Below are 24,104 nucleotides of genomic sequence, written 5' to 3'. Positions count from 1 at the left end.
ATTAGGTAGTTTTCTATAATATAGACAATAGTTAAATCAATATATTAAAGCACTATTTCTTTAAAAAGCTAACTAAGTTTTTATATTTGTGTATCTCAGCAGGTCCTAACTTCACACTTATTTTCATATAATAGAAATTATTAAAGTAGTATCATCACTATAGTTCTCCACAGATGCCCTAAAGCTCCATGCTTCGGAAGAAAGCTCACTCGCCAACACAGTTACCTCTTCTTGTGTGGGATGCTGGCTATAGGATTGGCAGTCTTCTCTAGAAGACTCAGACTCTCTCCAAATAAGACTCTTCATAATCTTGTAGCCAACCTCCTCCTCGGAAAGCGAGTCCCAAATCCCGTCTGATGCAACTACAATTGCCCATTTGTCTTCAGATTCCCCAGAATTATCATCTGATTTAAGCTTGATACTCGCCATATCAGGCTTGGAAATAACTCCAAACTGCGAGCCAGCCTTATCTCCAAAAGATCTACTCATGGCAATCCCGTGTTCACGAATTCTAGTGGTGGACTTGTTTAGCCAGGGCGTAGAATAGACAGTAATGGATGCACCACAGTCAGTAATTCTGCTGAGTTCATCAGGCCTATTTGGGACATGGTCAGAGGTTGTCCACCATGAAATAGAGGGCTCGCAGAAATGTGATGAATCATTATCCAGAGAGCCTAGGCCTCTGTCAGTACGCTTTGAGAACTTGTATATCACAACTCTGGAGTCTCCCACCCATGCAATGTGAATTTCGTTAAAGATTCTAACGCAGACGGCTGCTGTGCATCCACTCCACATTGAAATTCCGTACCTTAATTCAGAAAGCTGAAGGTCCATATTGTGGAACAAAACTATAAAGAAGTTCTTAATTTGCTGTCTTGTGGGCGGATTAATGTTACTAGAGGGGTTTCCAACGTACGAGGACAATAGTTGTGTAATTGAAGAGGTAAATTTGTTTGATACAAATTCTGCTACAACATCGCCATGGGGTCCGTGGCCATCGAAAACAGCATATGCAGACGCATTTGGACCTAGATCAATGATCAATGACTTGTCCTGATTCTCAGTGACCACAGTAGGCTTATATCCTTTAATAGTTACTCCTCCAGTAACTGGGGAAGCTTGGCTCAGAGTTGGAAATCGATCCCCAGCGAAAACTTGCCCATTTCCTCTGACATCAGGAGCAAATTTCTGGGGGAATTCGTGGCTTCTATGAGCAAGCTGTGCCCCAGTATTGTTCTGGAATGAACTAGGGTGCATTATTTGGGGCTGTATTCCAGGAGTAAAGGTATTCAAACGCGCAATACTATGGTCAAATACACGTGGGTCACTGTGATTGATAGGGATTTGCTTCGAATTAGAATACTGACTTGGGGGCGGGGGGTTAAAACCCAATTGGTTGCCAGCAAATCCCATCTGTCTTTCATTGGTTGTTCCAAACTGACTTTGCTGGCTTTGAAACTGAAAAGCATGTTGTTGCATCATATACTGCGGAGGAATTAGCTGAGGTTGCATTGAGTACTGCGTTGGATTTTGAGACGCATTGCTTCTTGTCATTCCTTGGACTGCCGGATTAGGTCCAGAACGCAGAAATCCTGGATGAGCATTAATGGAGTTAAAACTACGCTCAGCGTACAATGGAATATTCATGCTCGAATACGGCATTTGAGAAAAGGAAGATAACCTTTGAGGAGCAGCAGAGGTATTCAGAGAAGATGTCATAGACTTTGTGGCGAAACCAAATCTATCAGGTTGCTTCAAATAAGTATTTGTAGTTTGGAAAGCATTAAGTGGGGTTGACATACTCGGTGCAGATACTGTTCTCATTCCTCTTCCAAAATCAAAATTGAGATGCAAATTCTCGCTGGGTAGGTGAGCTGAAACCTGGGGATTCAAATTCCCACTCACAAACATTTCCTGCTCTTTAAAAGAGTGTGGGTACCTTACTACATATCCAGGCCTTGTTAATATAGAGGATGCTGGTGCCCTTAAAGGAAGGGATGTGTTCATTTCTGAGAAAATTGATGACCAATATTACAGAGCAGATTCATGCAAAAATTCAATATATCAGTGAGAACTAAGCTTACTCCTTTCTCAGCTTACTAATTTGATTGAAATTCATTACGTGGACATGGCGCCAACTGTGAGCGGTACAGCATAATTCCAAATAAATGTTTTAGCTAATTGCGAGAAAATGCAATAAATATATGGCCAAATGTTTACACAACACGACTTCATTCCCGGTCATGATTCCTCGGAGGAGGCAAATTTGCTGAGTCACAGAGCAGTCTATCGGCCTGCAGTGGACAGCAACTCTTTACTGGTAGACTATCTGGATTCTGGGATTTATAGCAACAGAAGAAAGAGCTGCTTTATCTTAAGCAACAGTAATCCGTTGGATATTAGGACTATTGGATTTCCATTCGAATTAAATAAGTATAGAAGTGACTTGATATGTACCCAGCAAGCCCGTGTATCTTTAAGAGCAAGAGCACCATGCGTAACTATTGAATGGTATCCTGGTGGAAGAAGATTAGTTGTAGGCACTGTTGGTGGAGAGCTGACTCTCTGGAATGGAACTTATTTTTCATTTGAGGATCTCAAGAGTGTTCCATCAGGGCAAGGTGCTGTTTTGGCCTTGAACTTTTCAAAGCAGGATGACTTCATTGCATGTGGAGACGGAAGTGGGAATATTGTGTTGCTAACGCCTTCTTTGGCACCAATTGCATCATTCAGACAGTTTTTAGGCCACGTTGTTAGGGATGTTACAATCTCTCCTACAGGAAACAAAGTGGTGGCTGCGGCTGAGAATGTACATCCCATAATAATTGATGTTGGCTCTCAAAAAATTGAGAGCTCTCTAACTTCAAGAGGATACGATATCACTTGTGCACAATGGCATCCAATTAAAGGATTAATTGCCACAGGTTCTCAGACATATCAGCTTCACCTTTGGGACCCCAGAACTGCTAATGCCATTGGAACTATTTTTGGCCATAGGCACACTGTCGTACGAATTAAATGGAGCTCTTCAGGCCAAATGCTTGCTTCTTCAGGAAAGGACAGTGCATTAAAAATTTGGGATATCAGACAGTTGTCAAAGCCAATAACTACCTATAGAACAAAATGTGATGCAGTAAGTATTTCTTGGCATCCAGAAGTTGAGTCTTTAATGGCTGTTGGGTTTTTTGATGGCGACATTGCTTATTATAATATAGATGTTAATTTCGGAAATCCACTTGGATTAATTCCTTCAGCACATCAAGGAGCTGTTTGGGGAGTTGCATGGCATCCACTTGGGCACTTGGTTGTTTCTAGTGGTCAAGACTCTAGGCTTAAAATATGGTCTAGAAATCTGTGTGGGAGCCCTGGGACTATTAATGAGCATGAAATACTACCTCAATTGTCGCCTCCACGGCAAAACCCTACGATTTCTAAATAAGAATGCAGCATTTATAATTAATTTCTTAGTTCTTATAATTTTTTTTTTTGACCATTTTCATGTTATTCCTTTTGCAATTATCACATATTAGATGCGCGCCACTTTGTTTTGACATTAACAACAATTACTATTTATGAGATACTAATACAAAGTTGGATATTGGAGCCAGGACTTAGTTATATCATCTAAAAGAAATCATACCTCAAATATTAGTTAATCCATGTACATTTTTACTTGAATTTTAATTGAATCCAATGTCTACTTTGTATTTGGAAGCTGCAAAAGTATTGAACAAGATAGAAAAGAAGAATCTGGGAATTCGCTCAGTAATTTATTCTGAAAAGCAAAACAGGTGTAATATTAGGAAGATAAGCGCTCTAGTTCATGGAGTAAGTGGAAAAAGAAAGGAACTTGAAGTTATTCTTCAAAAAAGCCATTTATTAGAGGATTCAAAAATCAGCCAAATTTCAAATTACTGGCTATTGCTGGTATTGGCATATGAACAGCTATTTGGGAATTTGAAAATTCAGGGTGGAGGAACCTTAGCAAGGCTGGTTCGGAAGAATAAGGATAAGCTTTATGAGTGTTTTTCCAAGGAGTATCCTGAATTAATTAATCAAGTTAAAAGTTCAAAAGCTCATGAGAAAATCCCGAGGTATCTGAGGGTTAACACTACTATTGAAAGCACTGAATCAGTATTAAGCTCCATATTTGAGCAAATAAGACAGTCAAATCACTTTGGAAATGAAGAAATTCTGAAATATGTTTGGATTGATGAACATATAAAAAATGTGATTGTTTGCAAACACGAGGTTGCCAAACTACTATGTTTAGATAGGACCCCAAGTAGCAATGAGTTAATTAAAACATCTAAAGTAGCTTTGCAAGACAAAGGAAGTTGCTTTTCAGCAATATGTGCAAAAATAACTCCTGGGGATTTCGTATTGGATGCTTGTTCTGCTCCTGGAAGTAAATCACTACATATCATTGATTTGTTGAACAGAAGAGGAAGACTTGTTGCTTTGGATAAAGATTTAGGTAGAATAAAAACTTTGATTAAACGGATATCGGAAGTTCCATATTTGGCTGGGCCTTTTATTTATAAGAAGAAGAATTTTGAGGCGATTGTGATTGAAGAAATTACAGATGAATACTTACTAGGTGAAATTGGCTGTATATTTTTGGATAAGGGTTCAAAACTTATTCAAGACAATAAATTAGTAAATATTGGTGATTTAGATAGGACGCAACCACCTGATCTGCTAATCCAAGTTGCAAAGTGCGATTTTTTGAATTTAATACCTAATACCGAAGATAATCACTTACCTTGGTATTACTATAGAAACACCATATCTAATGCACGTGTAATTATTTTAGATCCTTCGTGTTCAGGGAGTGGTTTACCAAATCATGGTAAAGTTGAAAGTGAAAATATGGGAAAGAGGCTTAAAAGTTTATCAGAGTTTCAAACTAAAATGCTAACGCATTCTTTATCTTCCTTTCAGTCAGTTGAGACTATTTGTTATTCAACTTGCTCGGTCTTCACAGAGGAAAATGAACAAGTTGTGTTTAATTCTCTTGAAAAGTGTAAAAATAGTGGAAATATACAATTTTCACTAGACTTTGCGATTGAAAACTGGGAAAACCCTCATAAATCATATCAGAATTCCTTTTTTAAAGAAATTTACAGCAAGTGTTTATTTGTAAACCCCGAAACTTATAATTGTAGAGGATTTTTTCTTGCAAAGTTTGTGAAAAATTCACCTAGATAGACTTATAGATATATTAAGTACTGGTTTTATTAAAAACAATAGTTAATGGATTAAATAGGAAACTGAATTTATTTTACGCACTTAATAATTAATTTAAGCCTGCACACGTTTGCATGTGTAAAATATTAAAATAATTTCTAAGGAAATTTGGTGAAGGCAATTGTTGTATAATACTGGGTCAGTGTAAAATGAGGAATGCATTCCCTCTTGGAATATCAATATGTTATTTGATGTTGGAGGTTGCATTTACTACTTTCGTTTTTGGATCAAAGGAAGAGTTCTCAATACTTCCCAAAGAATTAATAAACTCTTGGATGGAAGAAAATGAATATGCTGGACTATATGGGAAATCAGATATTTTTTCAATTGTAATAATTCCAGACTGTGAAGATAATGAGCTGGTTGATGTGACGATAAATAGTATACTGTTGACTGCAAATAGAAATTTACTTCACGAAATAATAATTATATCTAATAATTGCCAAGACTCGGGCAAAGACATTAAAAGTTCTTTAAGTAAAAAATTCCTGGATAAGCCTTTAATTAAAATAATTGAAACTGAATTTCAAGAATTGGGAGATTTACAGAATTTTGGAGCAAATAATACAACAGGAGAAATAATTCTTTTTGTTCCAGTAGCAACACTTTTTCCAAAGAACTGGATGTCTCCGATAATGAGGAGTTTAAGTGATGACTTTAAATCAATTGTAGTTCCAAGGTTTAAAAAATTGATCAAGAAAAATTGGGTATTTTCAAAAAATGATTCCGTATATTCACCAAAAATGATGTTTACGAAAGAATTTGAATTAATTAATATCCATACATTAGATAATAAAGTCCCAATGTTCTATTCAAGAATCTTTGCGATAACAAAATCATGGTGGTTAAAGATTTCAAGACTTTCAGATCCAACAATTAACTTGATATTCAAAACCAGTATTAACTTGGATATTGCTTTAAGATCGTGGAATTGTGGTGGGCGAGTGACTCAGATAGCAGAATTGTCATTTGGTGTTACCAAGGTAAAAATCCCACAGCCTTCGTTAGAAATAAGACAAGTTCTATTGGAATCCTGGATAGACGAACCAATAAAGCAGGAAATTCTAAATAATAGCGAGAAACTGACTAACTTTATGAAATTATCATCAGGATTATTTGAGGTATTGATAAATAAACGTAAAGAACTTATTAAGGAATACGAATGTGACTATAAGAAAACATTTACTTTCAAATTTTATAATGAGTTAAACGAAGTTGGACTGATATATTATCCAAAAAGCCAAATAGTTTTTAGTGGAAATGGTAAATGCTTCACTTTAATTGGAGACAAGAAAAAAAAAGGAGAAAAGAATTTTGAGTTAAAGTTATCAGAGTGCAAACCAAATGATAGCGCACAAACATTTTATATTGATAATGAGAGTAAGTTTATTTTGGAACCAAAATCTTCATAAATTTATGAACACTCATTTTTAGGGAGTATCGTTCGACATATTTATTCAAATACTTGTCTAAGCGTAGTCCACGACAAAAAAGATCTTGACCACGAAAATAAGAAAATAGCACTGGTAGAGTGCGACCAGAATAATATATACACACATATTGAGTACTGGAAGAAACGCTTTATTTTTGGTTCCTACTGCATGCAGCCTGGTGGAGAAAATACCGAAATGTACCTAACTAAATGCATAAACCAAGATCAAAATTTCGAGAAATTGCAAGAGTACTCTTTCAAGGAACTCAATGAATAAAAAAGGAAGAACTCTATATTATAGAGCATACATTTCGATTCTTGGCAGCTTAAGGAAATACTCCAAAACCTAAGTTAACATATATTTTTTTTTATTTATATATTTAAAAACTTTATTCTACAACAAGTTGGCGCTATGGCGCTAAACTAGACGGAAATAATTTTATTAAAATACTGTAAACTGTGACATTTTGGTAGAAAAATAGAGGAAAAAATAACTTTGTGAATAAGAGTACTGGTTAGATTTGGACATAGTTATACTGTTTATGAGTATTGTATTGTATTGATTAGCTTTGTAATTTTGGAATGATGGCTAATGTTAACGATGATTTTAAGTTTGGAAATTCCAGTAAATACAGACGGCATAGTTCGTTATCTGCTCTAAAAGGCCTCAAGGACAAAAAATTGAGAAGCAAGTTGACTTTGCAGCAACAAATATTTCATACAGCATCAGAGAGGCTAGCTAATAGTGAGATACTTTTACCTGAAACACCAGGCTTTCTTGAGACTGAAGGTTTAGAAAAAAGTTTCTCAATAACTCAAAATGAGTTGGGCGAGAACATTAGTATAGGGGCAATAAACAAGCGTTTTTCCTTAAACTTATCCTCTGGGCCTTACTCTGTAAGTTATTCTAGAAATGGAAATCAACTATTAATGGGAGGAAGAAAAGGCCACATTTCAATGCTGGACGTATCGAATGGAGCTCCCAATATCCTGCTTGAACTGCCCTTGGAGGCTGAACAAATAAATGATGTACAGTTTCTTCACGACCATACATTATTTGCTGTCGCACAAAAGAAATATATTTATATTTATGATCGTGAAGGGATAGAAATACACTGTATACGTGATCATGTTATGTCACCTTATAAGCTGGATTTTCTTCCTTATCATTTTCTACTTTGCAGTATTGGAGAGTTTGGAGAGCTTAAGTATCAAGATATTTCAACTGGTCAAGTTGCTGCTTTACATAAAACAGGTAGAGGGCCCTGCCATATAATGAAGCATAATCAATTTAATGGAGTAGTACATTTAGGGCATAGTGATGGGGTAGTTTCCCTTTGGACTCCAAATGTATCAACTCCAGTAATGGAGATCTTTGCACAAAAAGGTGGAGTGACTGCTTTAGATATCAACAAAAATAGCTTGATTACTGCAGGTAATGATAACTCTTGGAAGGTTTGGGATATTCGCAAATGCTCTGAGTACACTCCTTTATATAATTATAAGTCTTTTGGAAGTTCAGTTAGGTCCGCTTCAATTTCTGGTACTGGATTGGTAGCTTTGGGATTTGGTAGTCACATTCAAATTTGGAAAGACTTATTTTCCAAGTCAAAACAAAAAATGCCCTATATTACTCATAATCATCCTGGAGCTCGTGTTTCTGAAATTGAATTCCAACCTTGGAATGATGTTTTATGCATTGGGCATACTCATGGTGTTGAAACTATCATTGTTCCTGGTGCAGGATATGCAAACTTTGATTCTAGAGAATGTAATATCTTTGAAACATCAAAACAAAGAAGAAACAGGGAAGTTAGGATGTTATTAGAGAAGCTCCCTGCTTCTACCATTACATTGTATCCAGATATTATCGGTAAGGTTAACAAAACTCCTCGTGCGGTCGAAGACTTAGAGGAAAACAACCGAGGTGAGAATAAGCCTACCAAACAAAAGAAAAAGAACAAAAAGAGGGGAAGGTCAAAAATAACCAACGTACTCAAAAATAAGCAAATTGCCTATGCAAATATGGTTAGAAGCAAGGCTAGCAAAATTGCAGCTCAAAGAAGGGAAATGAAACAAAATTCTAAAGCCAGTGCCAACTCCTCGGCTGAAATAAGCAAATCATCTGAGAAAATTGTCACTAGAAGTGCACTGGAAAGATTTAAATCATTCTAAATGTCGCTTTAAATTCAAACTATATTACTATGTAATTTTATATATTTGCAAATAATGTATTGTAGAAAACTTCACGTTATATAAGTTTAAGTTTCACCATAGTTTGCGATGAATTGAGTATAGCCTTATAAATTTGCATTATTTTTCTATTCCCACAAAAAAAATAATCCAGTGTGTAGGCCAACTATTAATAGATAATTTATACTGCGACATATATGTCTGTGAAGACGAGGAACTGTGAATGGCATTTTTGCCAACTTGTGGCGCCAAATTAAGTGGGGCTTAATTAATTGTGTGGAATTAATAATTAAAAAAAATTGATTTAAAGGATCCGTTGGACTAATGTTGAAAGGGCAATTCTGATATATTACTCAAGATAAAAAGACAAAGTACATGAACTTGGGATTACTTCTTTTTGTTAAAGCTCATACCTCAGGCTTTTAATTATTGCTTCGGAGTAATGAGGTTTAGTTCAAAAGGAAGTGGGATTTCTGTGTTGATAGAGTCGACAACGTCGTCTGGAGAATCTCATGGGTTGTACGATTACGAGAAAAAAACAAAATTTAATCAGACACTATCAATAGATGATACACAATGTTCATATATAATTTTTATAGAGAATGAGACCGGCCAGCTTGTTGTTCAGCCAGAATTAGATGACAATCTAAAGCTCAGTAGTAATTTTGGCCAGGAATCAGGTCATAATGTTAAATATGGGACAAATAGAACGGTCATAAGCAATATTCAGGACTTTGGCAAGGAGTTTGTGCCGATACTTAGGTTATATTTGTTTAAAAGTTCTTGGTTTGTAGAAGTTATTAAAGATATTAATAGGAAATTAAAAGCATCCGGTGTCTATTATTCTCAGTCATCATCGGTATCTGGTTATAGCGCAGATTTTTGCTTTCGTTCTCTACCAAAGTCTAGTTCAAGCAGGGGAAGAAATCAACATAAGGAAGATAATAAAGTTTGGTTGGTGGCTCCCAAGTCTTCACCTGGAATACCATTAATCAAGGGGGACCTACTGAAGTTTGGTCGTTGTAAGATGTTAATTCATGACATTATAAATACGTCTTCAATGGCCAGGGAAGAGTCATCTAAAGCTCCTTTCTTACCGTTAATGGGGCACCAAGACTTTCAGACGAGCTTTGAATCTTTTCTAGAAGTGGCTCCTTTGGCTGAAGCTGATAAGGAGCCCAAAATCCTGTCATGTTCTACAAACCATATTCTGGAGAAAGTTTTGGGTGGCTATTCAAAGAATAACTTCAAATTAGTTAGTGATCTCCAGGGTAATTCTTTAGTTGAGTGTGAGGACGACGCCTCCAAGTTTATAAATTCCAGCTCCGTATCAAACAATGCAACTAGTGAAGATCTTAACTCCCAAATGCTCCATAACCAAGACTATCAAGTTCTGCAAATTGAGAATAGTGATTCATCAGTATTAAACCCTGGTATAGAAGCTCATGTCCAAAATAAATTTGACCAAGTAATCAATTGTGAACAAAAATCCAAAGTTAATAGGTGCTGTAGGATATGTCTTTCTGACGATGGTGAAGGCTTTATTGATACAAATGAGCCTCTGAATCCATTGATTTGTCCCTGCGATTGTAAAGGATCAATGCAATATGTTCATCTTCAATGTCTTCGAACATGGCTCGAATCACGTCTGGATATCCCTTCTGAGTGGTTTCTCCATACTGGAAGAGACTATAATACTATTGAGAGCCTTTTGGGCAACTCTATTCAAGTTCAGGATGAAGCCGAAAATTCTTCTCAGCTACATTTTCGTGACAGAGTGAGATTTAAAGTTATCAATATTTTCAAAAAATGGACATCTCGCTTTTCTGGTTCCAATTGCAGGGTAAATTCTCCAGCATGTCTACACTTGAGGAAGTTTGAATGTGAGCTTTGCAAGGTTTATTTCCCTACTCAATTGAGAATTATCGATAATTATGGCTGTGGCTTAACTTTTATTCCATTATTCAGAGTTCCTCGTCCTAAATTTCCATACCTGGTTCTCGTTCCTCTTGAAGGAGACTTTTCTTCAAAGATTGGCCAGATTGTGGTTTCTTTCGGAGGAACTAGTACATCAGTTTGTATTGGTAGAGGTCATAACTCTGATATTAGATTGGGCGAAATCAGTGTTAGTAGATCCCATGCACAATTTCAGCACTGCTACTACGCTGGCTCCTACCAGATATGCCTTTTAGATATGAAGAGCAAGTTTGGATCTCTGGTTGAGTTCACACGCCCAATAAAACTTGGAAAGGAAAACTTATCCGTACAAATTGGCAAAACTCTTGTTTCCTTTAAAACTTTTAAGTCTAATGGATCTACTTCTAATATATTACCCTTCTTCTCGGGTTGTATTGGTCGTAGAATGACTATCAGTGATTCTCAAGAGCTTAAAATTAAGAGCCAAAAAACTTCAAAGAGTTTCAATCTCACGTTTGACTCCTCATCTGAGTTGAGTTACAGAGACTCTGAATTAATTAATTCTTTAAGAAATGTTTCAAACATAACCAACAACGACCTTGGAGATTGTGATAATTTAGAGGGAGATATTAAGCAGTTACACAGTTTCAGGAATGTTTCTAATTATAGGATTCCTCAGAGGCACAGTTATATTTTTGAGCCTTGAGTGATATCAATTAGTTGGTGAGAATCTTTCTCATATCTTTTCTTATAATGAATGTTTTCACTTTTAGCATCTATCCATTGTCGTGTATGTCTGTCTGTTGGATAGTTTTATTTTAAATTATCATTTTAGTATTAAAATTAATAATGAATTTAATTTTTGTCCTCTACCCTCAGCGCTGTAAAAAAAAGTGAATTTGATTGATTTATTTTGCGACATTAATTATCAGTAAAACACTAATTTACAGATAAATAAATCGATATATTGCTATAATTAATAAAAGATGACACTGTGTTTTACTCATTTATTTGAAATGGTTGTTTTAACATTGAATTCACTGGCAATATTGAATGACAGAAGGTTTTTAAGAAAGTGTAAGTAATCTAATTTTTCAGAGCTGACTTTGAAATTAAAAATCAAAAAAACTTTTAATTAAATTGATTATCCCTTCTTTTTTTCTATTCTTATTGGTTTGTTTTGCTTCGCATCTATAGACGGTCTCGACAAACCTATATACGGCGAAACGGCTAAAAATCAAATTACTATATTTTTATATGCAATAAGAACTTATTTAAGATGTAAGTTTTATATGGGAGAAATGGCCCAGCTTAAAAAAATTTGACAAAAAATGTTTAGTTCCACTCATTATTTTAAATATTCTAATAATATTTTTTGAACTGATTTTTGGGTAGAAGATTAATAATAGTATTAAAGCTGTTTGGACAAGAAATAATATTCTAAATAAACGAGTGAATAAGACTATTCTAGTTCAAGAAGGTTGCATTCCTCCCTTAAAGAGTCAATAAATTCACTGAAACTAAAGTAGACTACTTTTCCATTTTCATGAAGTCGGCCTTGTTCATGTATACATTTTGATAGTAATTTCTAATAAGGTGTTAAAACAACAATAAATTTCGACTAGACTTACAGGCAGCATTTTTGAAATCATTAACTTTAACTTTGGATCTGTTCCTTGAATACTATTAATTCTTTCTTCAATTAACTCGAGCGAGACTGAATCATCTAAAAGTTATTTTTAATGAGTCTATGTAAATACCTGTAAACGCCAAGCAATACAAACCTTTTGAAGCTTTAGAATCTTCTAGACTAACTCTAATTATAGACAAAAAAAAGTTAATTAATATTTCAAAAGTTTATTAATTAGTTAGTCTCTTATGTTTTAGTATGAAACTAATAATTTACATACTTCATTATTGAAATATCAGTCCCTTCGTCTGTATTTTCCATGCAGATCCCCCCTAAAAAGTGGAATATCGCTTTAATATGCGAAACTAATTCGACTGGTTCATCAAGATTCATTGAATTAATCAATTAAAATTTCTAAGGTTATCTTTAAGTGTGTATTGTTATCAATGTATTGTAACGCATGCTAACTTGACAGAGACAATAACAAATATGTGTGGAATGGACGCCAAATTGGCGCCTAGTACATGTTAAATCTGTGTATGTAATTTTTGAAGTTAATGATAAATAATTAAAAATTAATAAATATATATAGATATAAACATATTTATATATTTAACGCAATTAGAATATTGACCCGTCACAATTTGTTATTTAATTGTTTTACAAAAGGTATTCAAGGGTTGAGGAAGCTAGCCCTTAAGCGCTAATAAAAGCTTGAAATGGACGAAGATGAAATGGGCGGAGATAACAGTGACTTTTTACAGTTTAGATTAAGGGGGAGGGGAATATTTAGTGGTGGTCCAAACAGCCCAGACAACAAAGGCTTTTGCAATGAAATAAAAAGTGAAAATGAGATTCTAGAATCAAAAATAGATCTAGAGGCACAATACTCACTATATAAGATAATTCAAGAATACTCACTGGAGGAATTAGCCTACTTTCAGGAGTGGGATACCATATTTTCGGACTGGGTGGAGTTTCTCCACTCAAGGAGTCATGTAGCTGACCTTATTAATTATATTTTAGGTATATTGGAAAACTTGACACGAAAAATGGAGCACGAATGTACTTGTAATACTGAAGGCTTTGGAGAAATTATCATTGAAAAAATATTATCAAATATGTTGTGTAAGCATTTAATAACCAGTAAATCGAATAATTCCGAAAATTCTGGAAGAATTATTTTAAATACAAATATGATATACGAGCTCATTTTGCACTTGAGTGATTCATGTGTGAAGACTTATTCAGAAACGATGAAATGTATTCAAAAGATAATACATTTCTCACAGCTCGAATTTAGTCATGGTGATTTCTCCTCTTCATCTAAAAATAATGGGTCAGCAAAATCGCGAGAATACTTAATTGATGGGTTAATTATGCAGTTATGTAAATTAGTTCAACACCAAAGCTCAATAATAAGAATTGAAGTTGTTGGAATTTTAATTTATGCCATTTTGGCGGTGCCAATGTCATCAAAATATCCATATAATCCAACTAGAATTGTCCAAGCTCTTGTCTGGTCGATTTATGACGATGAGGAGGAAGTAGTTTATCGCTCAATTGATGGCTTGAGGGTATATCTATCAGTAGTAGGCAATGAGTACTTTAACACTGTTATAAATCTGGCAGTTGATGCAATACCACAAGAAAGGAGGCAAAACTCCTTTTATAATCCCTTAAGAATGCTTCACCAAAGGATCTTGGAAAATGCACAGCTACCAGATATCGAAGATGGCTCAATAACGTTTGCTGACTTTAACCTTTCTTTTAATGATAATGTATCAAATGTCCAGAACTCCAAAATTGATACAGCAACTACCGGAACAAATAAAACTTCCGAGAACACTCACTCTGGTAATAATAGCAAGGTTTCAAAGTTCATACAAAAGGAGGCTAAGCAGGCAAAAATTGGTCAGTTAGACAACAAATCTATGATTAAGTCAATCCCCAAGTCTCAGTTAAGCTCTAGAAGAACAGAAAGCACTAATTCAGAAGATGATGCTAGTATTGGAAATTTCCCGGAGGCATACTCACTGAATAATGAGCGCTTGGAAGTTATTACAAAAACAGCGATTGATTTCTTATTGAACAATGAACTTTATATTGAAAACTGGAACCGTGTTGTTGAAGAAATTACTAATTTGAGAAGAGTTATCATATACCATTCACTGTTTTTAACAAAGCCTAATAATTCACGTTCTCCATCCACTAAAAACCTTATCTCACCCACTTTGGTTGGAGAAAGCATTGCTAAATGGATTTGCTCTCTCAGATCTTGTGTTAGCAAGAGTGCTATGCAGGGAATAGAAGACTTGTATTTACACTGTGGGCCATCTCTAGATCTTGGTAAGTTGTTGGATATTTGTCTAGAAAAAATCTTAAAGCGTACAAGCGACAGAAACAAATTCATTGCAAATGATGCAACCAAAACCTTGATAGCGATTTGCTCAATTAAAGCAGGTGATAAATTGTTGGGAAAGTTAATTAATCATGGATCGAAGAATAGAAGTACAATTGTTATTTATAATACTCTCAAAGCTACTGCTATTGTATTGGAAAAAATAGGCTCAAACATTGCAAAATGTGGCAACTTACTTGCATGCCTGGAATTTATACACGGAAATATAAACGGTCCAACACCTGATATTAGAACATACTCAAAAGTTTGTATTAAAATCATACTAAGCAATACTGATTGGAAATGTGTTGCCCAGTTCTTACGTAAATCTGTTGCTCCGTTTAAGCTAGCAAACATGCACAAGGACTTTGAAAATGCAATACAAGGATCCAGAAAGCAATAGTTTAACATTCTAACTTATTATCCAAATCTATTAGTTATTTTATTAAAACCCTTATAATTCGTCTGAATGACGATTTGTTTTATTCTTACTTTCTTCTCCAGTATTTGAGCTTTGCTTTGATTTCTTTGGTTCCCAGGGGCTCACCTTAGAAATCTTTGGAAGCTTAGGTAAGGGATCTACAGGAGCGCGCCCTGTAGTCAAGGCAATAATAAATGAATTAAGAGATTCTACTGTGAAACTCCCTCTATGTGTTGAGAACCTTTGCTTCTCGTTGTTAATTGCGACGACTGCAGGGTATCCGAATGCAAGATTTAGTTTCTCTTCGAAATCGAACTGAGATCCTCCCTCTGACCAAAGGAATCGAATTGTCATTGCTGCTGAGGCTGAAACAACGTCCTTATATATTTTTAAGTATCTTTCTCTCTCAGAATCACTTGAGTCTGCGATATGAGGTAGAAAGGCAATTACACACAGTCCCCTAGTGCATGTGTTCTCAAAGACTTCTTGACTGATCATCTGTTTGATGCTTGCAGAACTTGATTGGAACTTGATTGCAAATTCAAAAAGATCATTTGCTGTTCTGGGGCCGTTATAGTGAACTGGAGTTATTTCCTTCTTCTCTCCTGCGGGAAACATCAATAAGGTGGGGAATCCTTGAATTTTGTATCTATGAGCCATCATTGTGTGTTGAGTTGCATCCAGCTTGGCAATTTTAACCCTTCCGTCCGCCATACCGCCAAGCTCCTCCCAATCAGGAGCAAGGCTTTTGCAATGTCCACACCAAGGTGCATAGAACTTAACAAACCAAGAATTCTCTGTATCCTTGATGACCATGTCATCAAAGTTATTATCAGTTAGCTCAATAACACTAGAATTTCTCGGTTTCTTGCTGGACTCCTTGTTCTTGTTTGAACCCTTACTACCCGAAGTTTTGCCACTTAGACGTGAATTTGTTACATCTTTAAGTGCTGAAAGAGCAGCATTCAAAACAGATTCAGCCTTCCTGGGCCCAGTGAAGTCTTTTGGCTTCGAAGATTGCTCTGTGAAGACTTTCACTGTTGGGAATCCCTGAATGCCATATTCAGCCATATCACTCTGGTCATCTATAGCCACAACAGGGACGATCCCTTTCAGAGCTTTTGCTGCTTTTTCGTATTCTGGAGCAAATGCCTTACAATGTCCACACCAATCTGCAAAAAATTCGACTATAACAACAGGATTTTCTTTAACTAACTTCTTTAGTTGTGCACCATTAATAACTTTGACTTGTGAGCCACTATTATACAAGCATGTCACAAACAGAGGAGCCAAGGAAAGAGTTAAGATGAATTTCAAAAAATTTTTCATTTGCTGTATATTTACCTTCAATCTGGTCTAAAAACTTCCCAAAGAATCTTTTGAAAAGAAAGTCTATTTCAGTAACAATTTTAACCAATATGGAGTTTCCCCTCAAATGTAAGTATTATTTTCCTTTAAGACAGCAAAGTATTCATGCGCCAATAATACTTTTAACTTTCCAGTAGAAAATGACTAATAATAAATAGAAATAGAAAGGAAAATCAATATTTAGAATTAGGCTATTGAAATAATTTGTGATAATAGCTGTTCTTTCTTGAAAAGATGAGCACTGCTTACTTTGATGCAGATTGTGATCTCGAACCCTCATTAAAATCACTATTTGCTCTTAAGACTTTAAAGTGGATTTTTGTAGGGGGGAAGGGAGGAGTTGGGAAAACCACTACATCTTGTTCCATAGCCTCTAAATTGGCAGAGGAGAGAGAGAGTGTAAGTAAAATATTTCAAAATTTTAAGTTTTTGAAATAAATATTTTTTAGGTACTAATTCTATCAACAGATCCTGCACATAATCTAAGTGATGCATTTGTTCAAAAGTTTAGTAACACTCCCACATTGGTTAATGGGTACAAAAATCTGTATGCAATGGAGCTTGATGCCTCATATCAACAGGCAGTAGAGTTCAAACTGAAAGAAGAAAACAGCTTGTTTTCAAAGTTCCTCCCAGATTTAGTTTCTGCACTCCCTGGTATTGATGAAGCACTAGGTTTTGCTACATTAATGCAGTCGGTTAAGTCAATGTCCTATAGTGTGATAGTATTTGATACGGCTCCAACTGGACATACTCTAAGGTTACTAAGCTTCCCCTCATTATTGGAAAAAGGTTTATCAAAGTTGTTTTCAATTAAGCAAAACATGTCAGGAGCGCTTCAACTAATTAATTCTGTAAGTGGAAACGCAATAGAAGAGGAGACACTCAATTCTAAATTGGAGGATCTTAAAGCTATTACGACTTCTGTCAAGGAGACTTTCCAAGACCCATCTAAAACAACTTTCGTATGTGTTTGCATTCCCGAATTCTTGTCAGTTTATGAGACAGAAAGGCTAATCCAAGAACTTGCTAGGCAATCAATTAGTTGTTCACATATTGTTGTGAACCAAGTGATGTTCCCGATAGACCTTCCCACTGGAATGGATCAGGGAGGGTCTACCGTAAGAGACTCATCAGAGCTTTTAAAGCTAGATGACATCCCCTCAGACCATTCGGAACTGGTTGAATTCACCAAGAGAATCGTTAGCAGCTATAAACAGCTACTTTCTTATTCAAAGTTATTATATTCAAAATACTATAGCAAAAGGAATATGCAGATGAAGTACTTGGAACAGATTCGAGATCTATATAGCTACGACTTCCATGTTGCATATATCCCGACACTAAACAACGAGGTAAGTAAAAAAAAGTTCTCATAAACTAATTCATTGATATTATGTGCTAATAGGTTAGGGGAATAGAGCTTTTAAGATACTTTGGGTCATTATTATCAGAAGTATCCAACGTTGAAAAGCTTCTAAGAATAGAGGATGATTTTCCAAAATTTGACTAAGCTATTAAGGAATAACAATTATTGAATCAGCGTCTTTTTTTCTTGTGAGACCTCCTAGTGCTTGAACTCGAGGAAAGTGCAGCTTGTTTAGCTGTCGAGGGGACTGCAGCCTTGATTTCAGCGCTACTAGTTGGAATTGCTCCCTGGTGTCCTCCCTTCTCGACTTGACCCTTTTTCGAGCTTCTATTTTTTTTAAGTTTTCTAAATGATGATCTCTGTTCTTTTGGTAACCACCTCTCAGGATCTGGAGCTTGGCCCGGATTAATTGGGTCAAATCCTTTTGGATACCTCGGTTTTCTCTTTTTACGCTTAGACTTGGTTTTAATGGTCAAATTCACGTGAGACATAGATTTAGAATCTTGATTATCCCTTTCTGAAGTTCTAGTAGGGGCCTCCATTTTTTCAAGAATCTCAGCATCTATTGAAAATACACTATTTGGAAGTTTTTTGTCAAGTTGTCTCAAATAGAATTTGGGAACTTCATGTCCACAAAGTGTACAAGCAGAAACATATCCAGATAATGCAAAATCATTATTAGAGTCAGCTAAGTCTTCAAGTACGAAGCGGAAACATTCAGCAGCTTCAGTAATCAAATTGACCATCAAAAGATGCTTTCCAAGCACACATAATAGAGAAGGTAGTTTGCTATTTGATTTATTACCTGTGGATTTTGATATTGCATGATTCAAGATGGATTTGAGTTTTTGTTTAATCATATCAGGAGCAGAATTGGAGAACTTCTCAATTAGAATATTCTGAATCAAGACTAAAAGTTCATTAAATAATTCTGGAGAAATTGTCCACTGATGAAAGTTAGATATAGATTTGTCGATTTTAGAATCCAGAATTTTAAAGGCATTATTAGCCATTTTTAATTTGAGCAATATTTTAAGAACTGAAATGGAAAATTCAATGTTATCTTGGTTTTTATTATGTAAAAAATTTATATATTGCACAGCTTTTTTGGTTTTTCCTTGTAATAGAAACAACCCAATTTTGAATAACTCCAGTTTTAAATTATCCACAGAAAACTTTTCTGCCTGTTTAATATATTGCTTAAATCCACTTTCATTATATAATAATAAAGCTTTATTTAGGGAAATGATAAAGTTTTGGTTAATTGTCATTTTGTGTTCAATTTGATCTTTTGAAGTAATAGAAAGACGTTTAAGACCATCTATATAACTATGAGGGTTGCCATTTTTTGAAAGTAGAAAATAGTTGTTATAGGCAACTACACCTAAATGGACCATTGAAGGCTCCAGCTTTACTCCGTCCAATCCAAACTTTTCAAAAGACTCTTCGTAAAGCAATCTTGCTTCTTCATTTTGGCCTATCTGCTGCATAATATAGGCTCTCATGAGAATCAAAGAGCACTCATCAGAGGGATTTGGAGACTGTTGATCTTCTGACTCATAATTCTCCGACAATGAGTTGTATAGAGACTCTGACATTTCTAAAGACGTCATAGCGTTGTCAATATCATTATTGGAGAGATATAGGCAGCAGCGATTAAACCAGTACTCTATTGAGCTTGTTAAGTAATCTGGAATGTCAAAATCTTCAACATTCTTGTTAAGATTGTGAATTGAGGAAAATACTGCCAATTGGTTAACTCGAAGCATTTCCAGTTCCACGTAGTTGTTTTCCTTAGTAATGATAGGCTCCATCAAAGAATAAAGCCTTTCACACTCTTCAAATCTACCTAATCTATATAAAATCTGGATCTTCAAATGAGAAATTGCACGGTTCTCCAATTTACTCAAAGCCTTTGTTGGATCACCAAGAGCTTCCAAAGTCTCCAAAGCATCTTTAAAGTTGTTAATTCTATATAGACAGTAAGACTTTTCAAAAGGTAGCTCAATATTATCTCTTTCAAAAGTTTTAATGAGAAAGAGTGCTTGGTTCCACATCTTTCTCTGAATCAAGCAATATATTTTTGTTCTCAAAACTTCGCTGTCCATACATCCCAAAAGCTTAATTCTATCACAAATATGTGTTGCTGCCTCATACTGCTCAGACTTTACCAAAAGTTGTAGTTCCTGATATAAACTTTCAACCTTTTCCATGTTTAGTACATTATAGTGGTAATTGCAAGAGTTTAGAATGACATAACAAAATGGGGAATTATCTTAATAGAGACAGCAAAGCGGCACCGATTATTTAAGTCAATGTTTTCCTAGAAAATCACTTTCTCGGCAAATTAAGAAACTTTAGGTCCCAGAATCCAATGTTGAAATGACTCTAGAACCAAACTAGACAACAGTACTCCCCAATGGTCAAAGCTAAAGGTGGAGAAATACAAAGAGAAAACGTTTAATAGGCAAAAGCCTTACTAAAAAAAGATTTAACAAATAATAAAAATAATCTTATTAATAAACTATTCTATTTGGAATAAACAAATGTAGAGTTTCCATTTTATGTTCAATGAACATAAATTCACTTCTTAACAGAGCGAGAAATAGTAGTTTTCTTGAGAGTTGGAGGTAATGATGACTCTAACTTCTTTGCCTTCTCCAAATCCTTCATTACCAATGTATACAAATAGCGGCTGCATCTGATCTTGAACTTCGTTGTAATATGGTTATCTTTCTTGACCTTAACAACGGTTACTGATCTGGCATCAGCACGTCTAGAAGTATTGATAAAATCTCTCAAGTCTGTAATTTGGACGGGCATCTTAACTAATCAAACGAACGATAAAAACCTTCCTTACTGTTGATAAATCTGGCTATTTTCTGACTAGTACTTTAGAAAATCTAATATTATACTAGAAAATTCACAAACTTTACCTTTACACGATCTTCCGAATTTAGGTACCGCAAATTTCAACACCTTAATTAAAATAATGTCTCAATACGTCTCCGAAATTATGCGGTTAAAGCTGAGCACTGGAAAAAATTGCAATAATTTGCGCGTAAATAATTTTTATAATAAACGATATTATTAACTAAAAATGTATAATAATCATTAGAAGGCATAGAATCTTTTGATGGCCACAATGTGAGATAGACTTGATTTGTTTGAATCCCATTTTTTAAATTATTTATTTGTTATTTTATGAATTCTCGTATCTAGCGCTATATCCTGTTAAACTTATACATGCATTTGAGATCTATAAAAAAAAATATTAATCAGAACCCTCATTTTAATATTAGTTGTTTAGAAATGCGTATTTTTGAAAGGATAATAAGAAAATCAACCGGTTTGAGCAGTGAGAAGTTAGTTGGGTCAATTTGGGATGAAAAAGGAATAAGACTTCCACTTATCTCAATTTTTTTGTCATTTCTTTTCCCACCAATTGGTTGCATAACTTTTTTGCTAATGTCAAGAGCTCCAAAATCGAGTCCAAAGTACAGAATATCAATTATAGCCTTATATTTTGGTTCATTTCTTTCTGTAATTTACACATTTCTAATAGCAATGTTTTTACTTTCAATTACTGGCCCTAAAAGAGCTTCTTATGTACACACTGGAGCCGCATACTAGATTATTTGATAATTTAAGCAAATAGTATTTTAGGAAGTTTAGGGTGTTTTAGTAGGGTATTTTAATTTTATATAAATAACACTATTCTTAATTGTTTCTCGTAATAATTATATTAAAAACTGACAGTAGACAAGACGGGGCATGAAAGTTAACGTGTGTTTATTGCTTAAAAGTTGAATTATAAGTAGATGGTTCAAGGAAAATTTGCAAAACAACACTTTGAAAAATATGGTATAAATCTTTGAAATAAGTCTCTAAAAGACGATTAGATTAGTTAAAAATGTCAGAAAGTATTAAAGCAGGGTTAAAACCTGCACCTTTAGCTACAAAGAGTGCGATAATAGGAAAGTCACCAAAGGATTTGCCAGTGCTTAAAAAACTATCAGGAGTAAGTCCAGTAAAGATTAGTTCAAAACCGGGCGAGCTAGCACAATTGAAGCCTCCTCCAGCATTAAAAAACCAGATAATAAAGACAGGTGAGGTTGAATCAAAGTCATTAGCTTCTACAAAGTTGCCAATAAGTATAAAGCCAGATACTGTGAAAAAAGTTGGTATAGATGCTCCTAAGATAGGTTTGCTCAATAAAGATAACTCATCTACGAAGCAGGGACCTCCAAAGACATTAATAAATAAAATAGATCAGCCAAAAAGCGTCGCTCTACCTGAAAAAGCAAATCCATCAAAATCAGTAAATATGGTATCAACACCTCCAAAAAGTGAGATAAAAGCAACTCCAACTGTTAAGTTTCAAACTCCAGTTTCAAATTCGTCTTCACCACCTGAATTAAAAATGGAACAGAAATTGGAGTATCAGAGCAAAGGACCATCTTTACCAAAATATTCCGAATCAAAAACAAATTTGATTCCTTCCAAGGAACAGAATCAGAATCCTGATTTGGTTTCAAATAAGTTACCAAATCCTGCCCTATCTAATTCTAATTTATGTGCTAGTAAAGAATCAAGCTACTCAAAAAGCACAATAAATTCTCCAAATACAAACTCGGGAAATATTCCAAACAACTTTCAAAATGGGATATTGCCTCAGATGGGAGCTGGTATTAACGAAATTCCGAATATGTTTGATAGATCAGGATCTCCAAATTTTCAGGGTTTGGATCCTGCAATGTGGCAAATGGTGACAACTATAGCAGCAATTTGTAGTACTGCGTGTCAGAATGGTGGTAGAAGTAGACATTGCTGTAGAAAACGACATTCTAGAAAGCATAAAAAAGAAGCAGAATCAAAAGATGCTAATAGTAATAGTAGTAACAAGGATTTGAGCGATCTAAATGAATCTCAAGCAGACCAAACTCCGAAAGAAAGTTCTAACGACAGAAGCAAAAAACTAGGTGAAAGAAAGTCAAGCCAAAATGATAACACCGTTAGTGGAACTAAGTGGCATGGAATAGAGAAAAAGATTGCTACAATTAGAGGATTAAGAGACCTAGAGGATAGTGACTCCAACTTTGATGACGACGAATTAGCTGCGTCTGATACATTAGCTCAAGGAATAGGTCAGCCAAGATACTCTGATGTAGTAGAATTTCCTAGTGAGATTTCAGCATTTAACGGTAATTCCAAGAATAGAAGATATTTAGCAAAACAAGGAGTCTGTACTGGACCGAAGTTTTCAAAGAGCCCATTTGTAGGCGGACTTTCTGCAGCAAGGAGAAGACCATACAGTAGTCTCACCGAAATGGCAGCTTATTTTTCGAATATTGAGCCTCAAGACCAAAATGATGTTATTGTTATGCTTTTGGCATGTAGAAAGCTTGAAAAACAAATAGAAGAGCAGCAGACTGTAATGCAACTTTTAGAACATGACTTAAAAGAGGCACAGTCCTTATTGAGATTCCCTCCGGAGTGGAGGTCTCTTAATAATGACGAAGTTTTGGGACACTCTCCACTTCCTGCAGGACAGATTCCATCAACTAATGACCCACCATACGTCTCAAATCATCCCAACATAGAACCACCTTGGGTTAACAAGAGACCAAAGGATGGACTACCCTCGAGGGCACCTACAAAACTATAGAGTATTAAGTGGTTCATGCTAGATTAAAAAAAATATATATACTTTAGTTCAATTTTAATAATTAATCCTTTGTATTATGTATTTAAACAAAATACTTGTTCTTTTTGAAGAAACACAATTGTTACCATCACCATTTATTTTTTTTTTAGAAAGCTCTAGTGAACACAAAAACATCCGTACAGAACAAACCATCAGTAATTAAATCTTTATCACATCCGCAAAAACTGCACTAGCCGGTAATCGAAACCGGGCCGACGCAATGGGAACGCGTCATCCTACCACTAGACTACTAGTGCTAACTGTCTCTCGGGGTACTTAAATTAATTAATTAATTAATTAATTAAGGCGGTAAATGTCAATCACGTAATGCCAACCTTCCAGAAATTTCCCGCCTAAATGTGTGAGGTGCATGTATTTGGATTTCATATGTAAAAATTGACGTATCTTTAAAGTCT

General features: G+C 35.1%; 14 protein-coding genes across 14 annotated transcripts; 9 read left to right on the top strand and 5 right to left on the bottom strand.

Annotated features, from left to right (window-relative positions):
• Positions 1 to 123: 123 nt before the first annotated feature.
• On the bottom strand, positions 124 to 2,007 carry ELE39_001311 (PP2C phosphatase; the record flags this gene model as incomplete). The annotated part of the gene is made up of 1 exon (XM_067344350.1): positions 124 to 2,007. The coding sequence occupies one exon, from the start codon at positions 2,005 to 2,007 to the stop codon at positions 124 to 126; it is 1,884 nt and encodes a 627-aa protein (XP_067200388.1).
• Positions 2,008 to 2,212: 205 nt separating this feature from the next.
• On the top strand, positions 2,213 to 3,439 carry ELE39_001310 (WD40 domain; the record flags this gene model as incomplete). The annotated part of the gene is made up of 1 exon (XM_067344349.1): positions 2,213 to 3,439. The coding sequence occupies one exon, from the start codon at positions 2,213 to 2,215 to the stop codon at positions 3,437 to 3,439; it is 1,227 nt and encodes a 408-aa protein (XP_067200387.1).
• A 254-nt stretch (positions 3,440 to 3,693) lies between these two features.
• Positions 3,694 to 5,211, top strand: ELE39_001309 (methylase; the record flags this gene model as incomplete). The annotated part of the gene is made up of 1 exon (XM_067344348.1): positions 3,694 to 5,211. The coding sequence occupies one exon, from the start codon at positions 3,694 to 3,696 to the stop codon at positions 5,209 to 5,211; it is 1,518 nt and encodes a 505-aa protein (XP_067200386.1).
• Positions 5,212 to 5,399: 188 nt separating this feature from the next.
• On the top strand, positions 5,400 to 6,662 carry ELE39_001308 (UDP-N-acetylgalactosamine: polypeptide N-acetylgalactosaminyltransferase; the record flags this gene model as incomplete). The annotated part of the gene is made up of 1 exon (XM_067344347.1): positions 5,400 to 6,662. One exon carries the CDS (start codon positions 5,400 to 5,402, stop codon positions 6,660 to 6,662), a length of 1,263 nt encoding a protein of 420 aa, XP_067200385.1.
• A 602-nt stretch (positions 6,663 to 7,264) lies between these two features.
• On the top strand, positions 7,265 to 8,857 carry ELE39_001307 (uncharacterized protein; the record flags this gene model as incomplete). Its single annotated transcript, XM_067344346.1, has 1 exon — positions 7,265 to 8,857. One exon carries the CDS (start codon positions 7,265 to 7,267, stop codon positions 8,855 to 8,857), a length of 1,593 nt encoding a protein of 530 aa, XP_067200384.1.
• A 460-nt stretch (positions 8,858 to 9,317) lies between these two features.
• On the top strand, positions 9,318 to 11,498 carry ELE39_001305 (Ssm4 ring finger fused to a forkhead associated (FHA) domain; the record flags this gene model as incomplete). The annotated part of the gene is made up of 1 exon (XM_067344344.1): positions 9,318 to 11,498. One exon carries the CDS (start codon positions 9,318 to 9,320, stop codon positions 11,496 to 11,498), a length of 2,181 nt encoding a protein of 726 aa, XP_067200382.1.
• A 756-nt stretch (positions 11,499 to 12,254) lies between these two features.
• ELE39_001304 (uncharacterized protein) lies at positions 12,255 to 12,815 on the bottom strand (the record flags this gene model as incomplete). Its single annotated transcript, XM_067344343.1, has 4 exons — positions 12,255 to 12,380; positions 12,424 to 12,518; positions 12,577 to 12,608; positions 12,703 to 12,815. 4 exons carry the CDS (start codon positions 12,813 to 12,815, stop codon positions 12,255 to 12,257), a joined length of 366 nt encoding a protein of 121 aa, XP_067200381.1.
• A 326-nt stretch (positions 12,816 to 13,141) lies between these two features.
• On the top strand, positions 13,142 to 15,226 carry ELE39_001303 (alpha superhelical; the record flags this gene model as incomplete). The annotated part of the gene is made up of 1 exon (XM_067344342.1): positions 13,142 to 15,226. The coding sequence occupies one exon, from the start codon at positions 13,142 to 13,144 to the stop codon at positions 15,224 to 15,226; it is 2,085 nt and encodes a 694-aa protein (XP_067200380.1).
• Positions 15,227 to 15,277: 51 nt separating this feature from the next.
• On the bottom strand, positions 15,278 to 16,573 carry ELE39_001302 (disulfide isomerase; the record flags this gene model as incomplete). The annotated part of the gene is made up of 1 exon (XM_067344341.1): positions 15,278 to 16,573. One exon carries the CDS (start codon positions 16,571 to 16,573, stop codon positions 15,278 to 15,280), a length of 1,296 nt encoding a protein of 431 aa, XP_067200379.1.
• A 273-nt stretch (positions 16,574 to 16,846) lies between these two features.
• On the top strand, positions 16,847 to 17,991 carry ELE39_001301 (arsenite-activated ATPase family; the record flags this gene model as incomplete). Its single annotated transcript, XM_067344340.1, has 2 exons — positions 16,847 to 17,011; positions 17,062 to 17,991. 2 exons carry the CDS (start codon positions 16,847 to 16,849, stop codon positions 17,989 to 17,991), a joined length of 1,095 nt encoding a protein of 364 aa, XP_067200378.1.
• Positions 17,992 to 18,151: 160 nt separating this feature from the next.
• On the bottom strand, positions 18,152 to 20,194 carry ELE39_001300 (SRP72 RNA-binding domain-containing; the record flags this gene model as incomplete). The annotated part of the gene is made up of 1 exon (XM_067344339.1): positions 18,152 to 20,194. One exon carries the CDS (start codon positions 20,192 to 20,194, stop codon positions 18,152 to 18,154), a length of 2,043 nt encoding a protein of 680 aa, XP_067200377.1.
• Positions 20,195 to 20,564: 370 nt separating this feature from the next.
• Positions 20,565 to 20,804, bottom strand: ELE39_001299 (ribosomal L38; the record flags this gene model as incomplete). The annotated part of the gene is made up of 1 exon (XM_067344338.1): positions 20,565 to 20,804. One exon carries the CDS (start codon positions 20,802 to 20,804, stop codon positions 20,565 to 20,567), a length of 240 nt encoding a protein of 79 aa, XP_067200376.1.
• Positions 20,805 to 21,293: 489 nt separating this feature from the next.
• Positions 21,294 to 21,614, top strand: ELE39_001298 (uncharacterized protein; the record flags this gene model as incomplete). The annotated part of the gene is made up of 1 exon (XM_067344337.1): positions 21,294 to 21,614. The coding sequence occupies one exon, from the start codon at positions 21,294 to 21,296 to the stop codon at positions 21,612 to 21,614; it is 321 nt and encodes a 106-aa protein (XP_067200375.1).
• Positions 21,615 to 21,894: 280 nt separating this feature from the next.
• ELE39_001297 (putative low complexity) lies at positions 21,895 to 23,649 on the top strand (the record flags this gene model as incomplete). The annotated part of the gene is made up of 1 exon (XM_067344336.1): positions 21,895 to 23,649. The coding sequence occupies one exon, from the start codon at positions 21,895 to 21,897 to the stop codon at positions 23,647 to 23,649; it is 1,755 nt and encodes a 584-aa protein (XP_067200374.1).
• Between the last annotated feature and the right edge of the window lie 455 nt (positions 23,650 to 24,104).

This window comes from Cryptosporidium sp. chipmunk genotype I (genome assembly GCF_004936735.1).
Source record: "Cryptosporidium sp. chipmunk genotype I strain 37763 chromosome Unknown contig_17, whole genome shotgun sequence".
Lineage (NCBI taxonomy): Eukaryota > Apicomplexa > Conoidasida > Eucoccidiorida > Cryptosporidiidae > Cryptosporidium > Cryptosporidium sp. chipmunk genotype I.
This window is presented reverse-complemented; position numbering and strand designations above follow the sequence as displayed.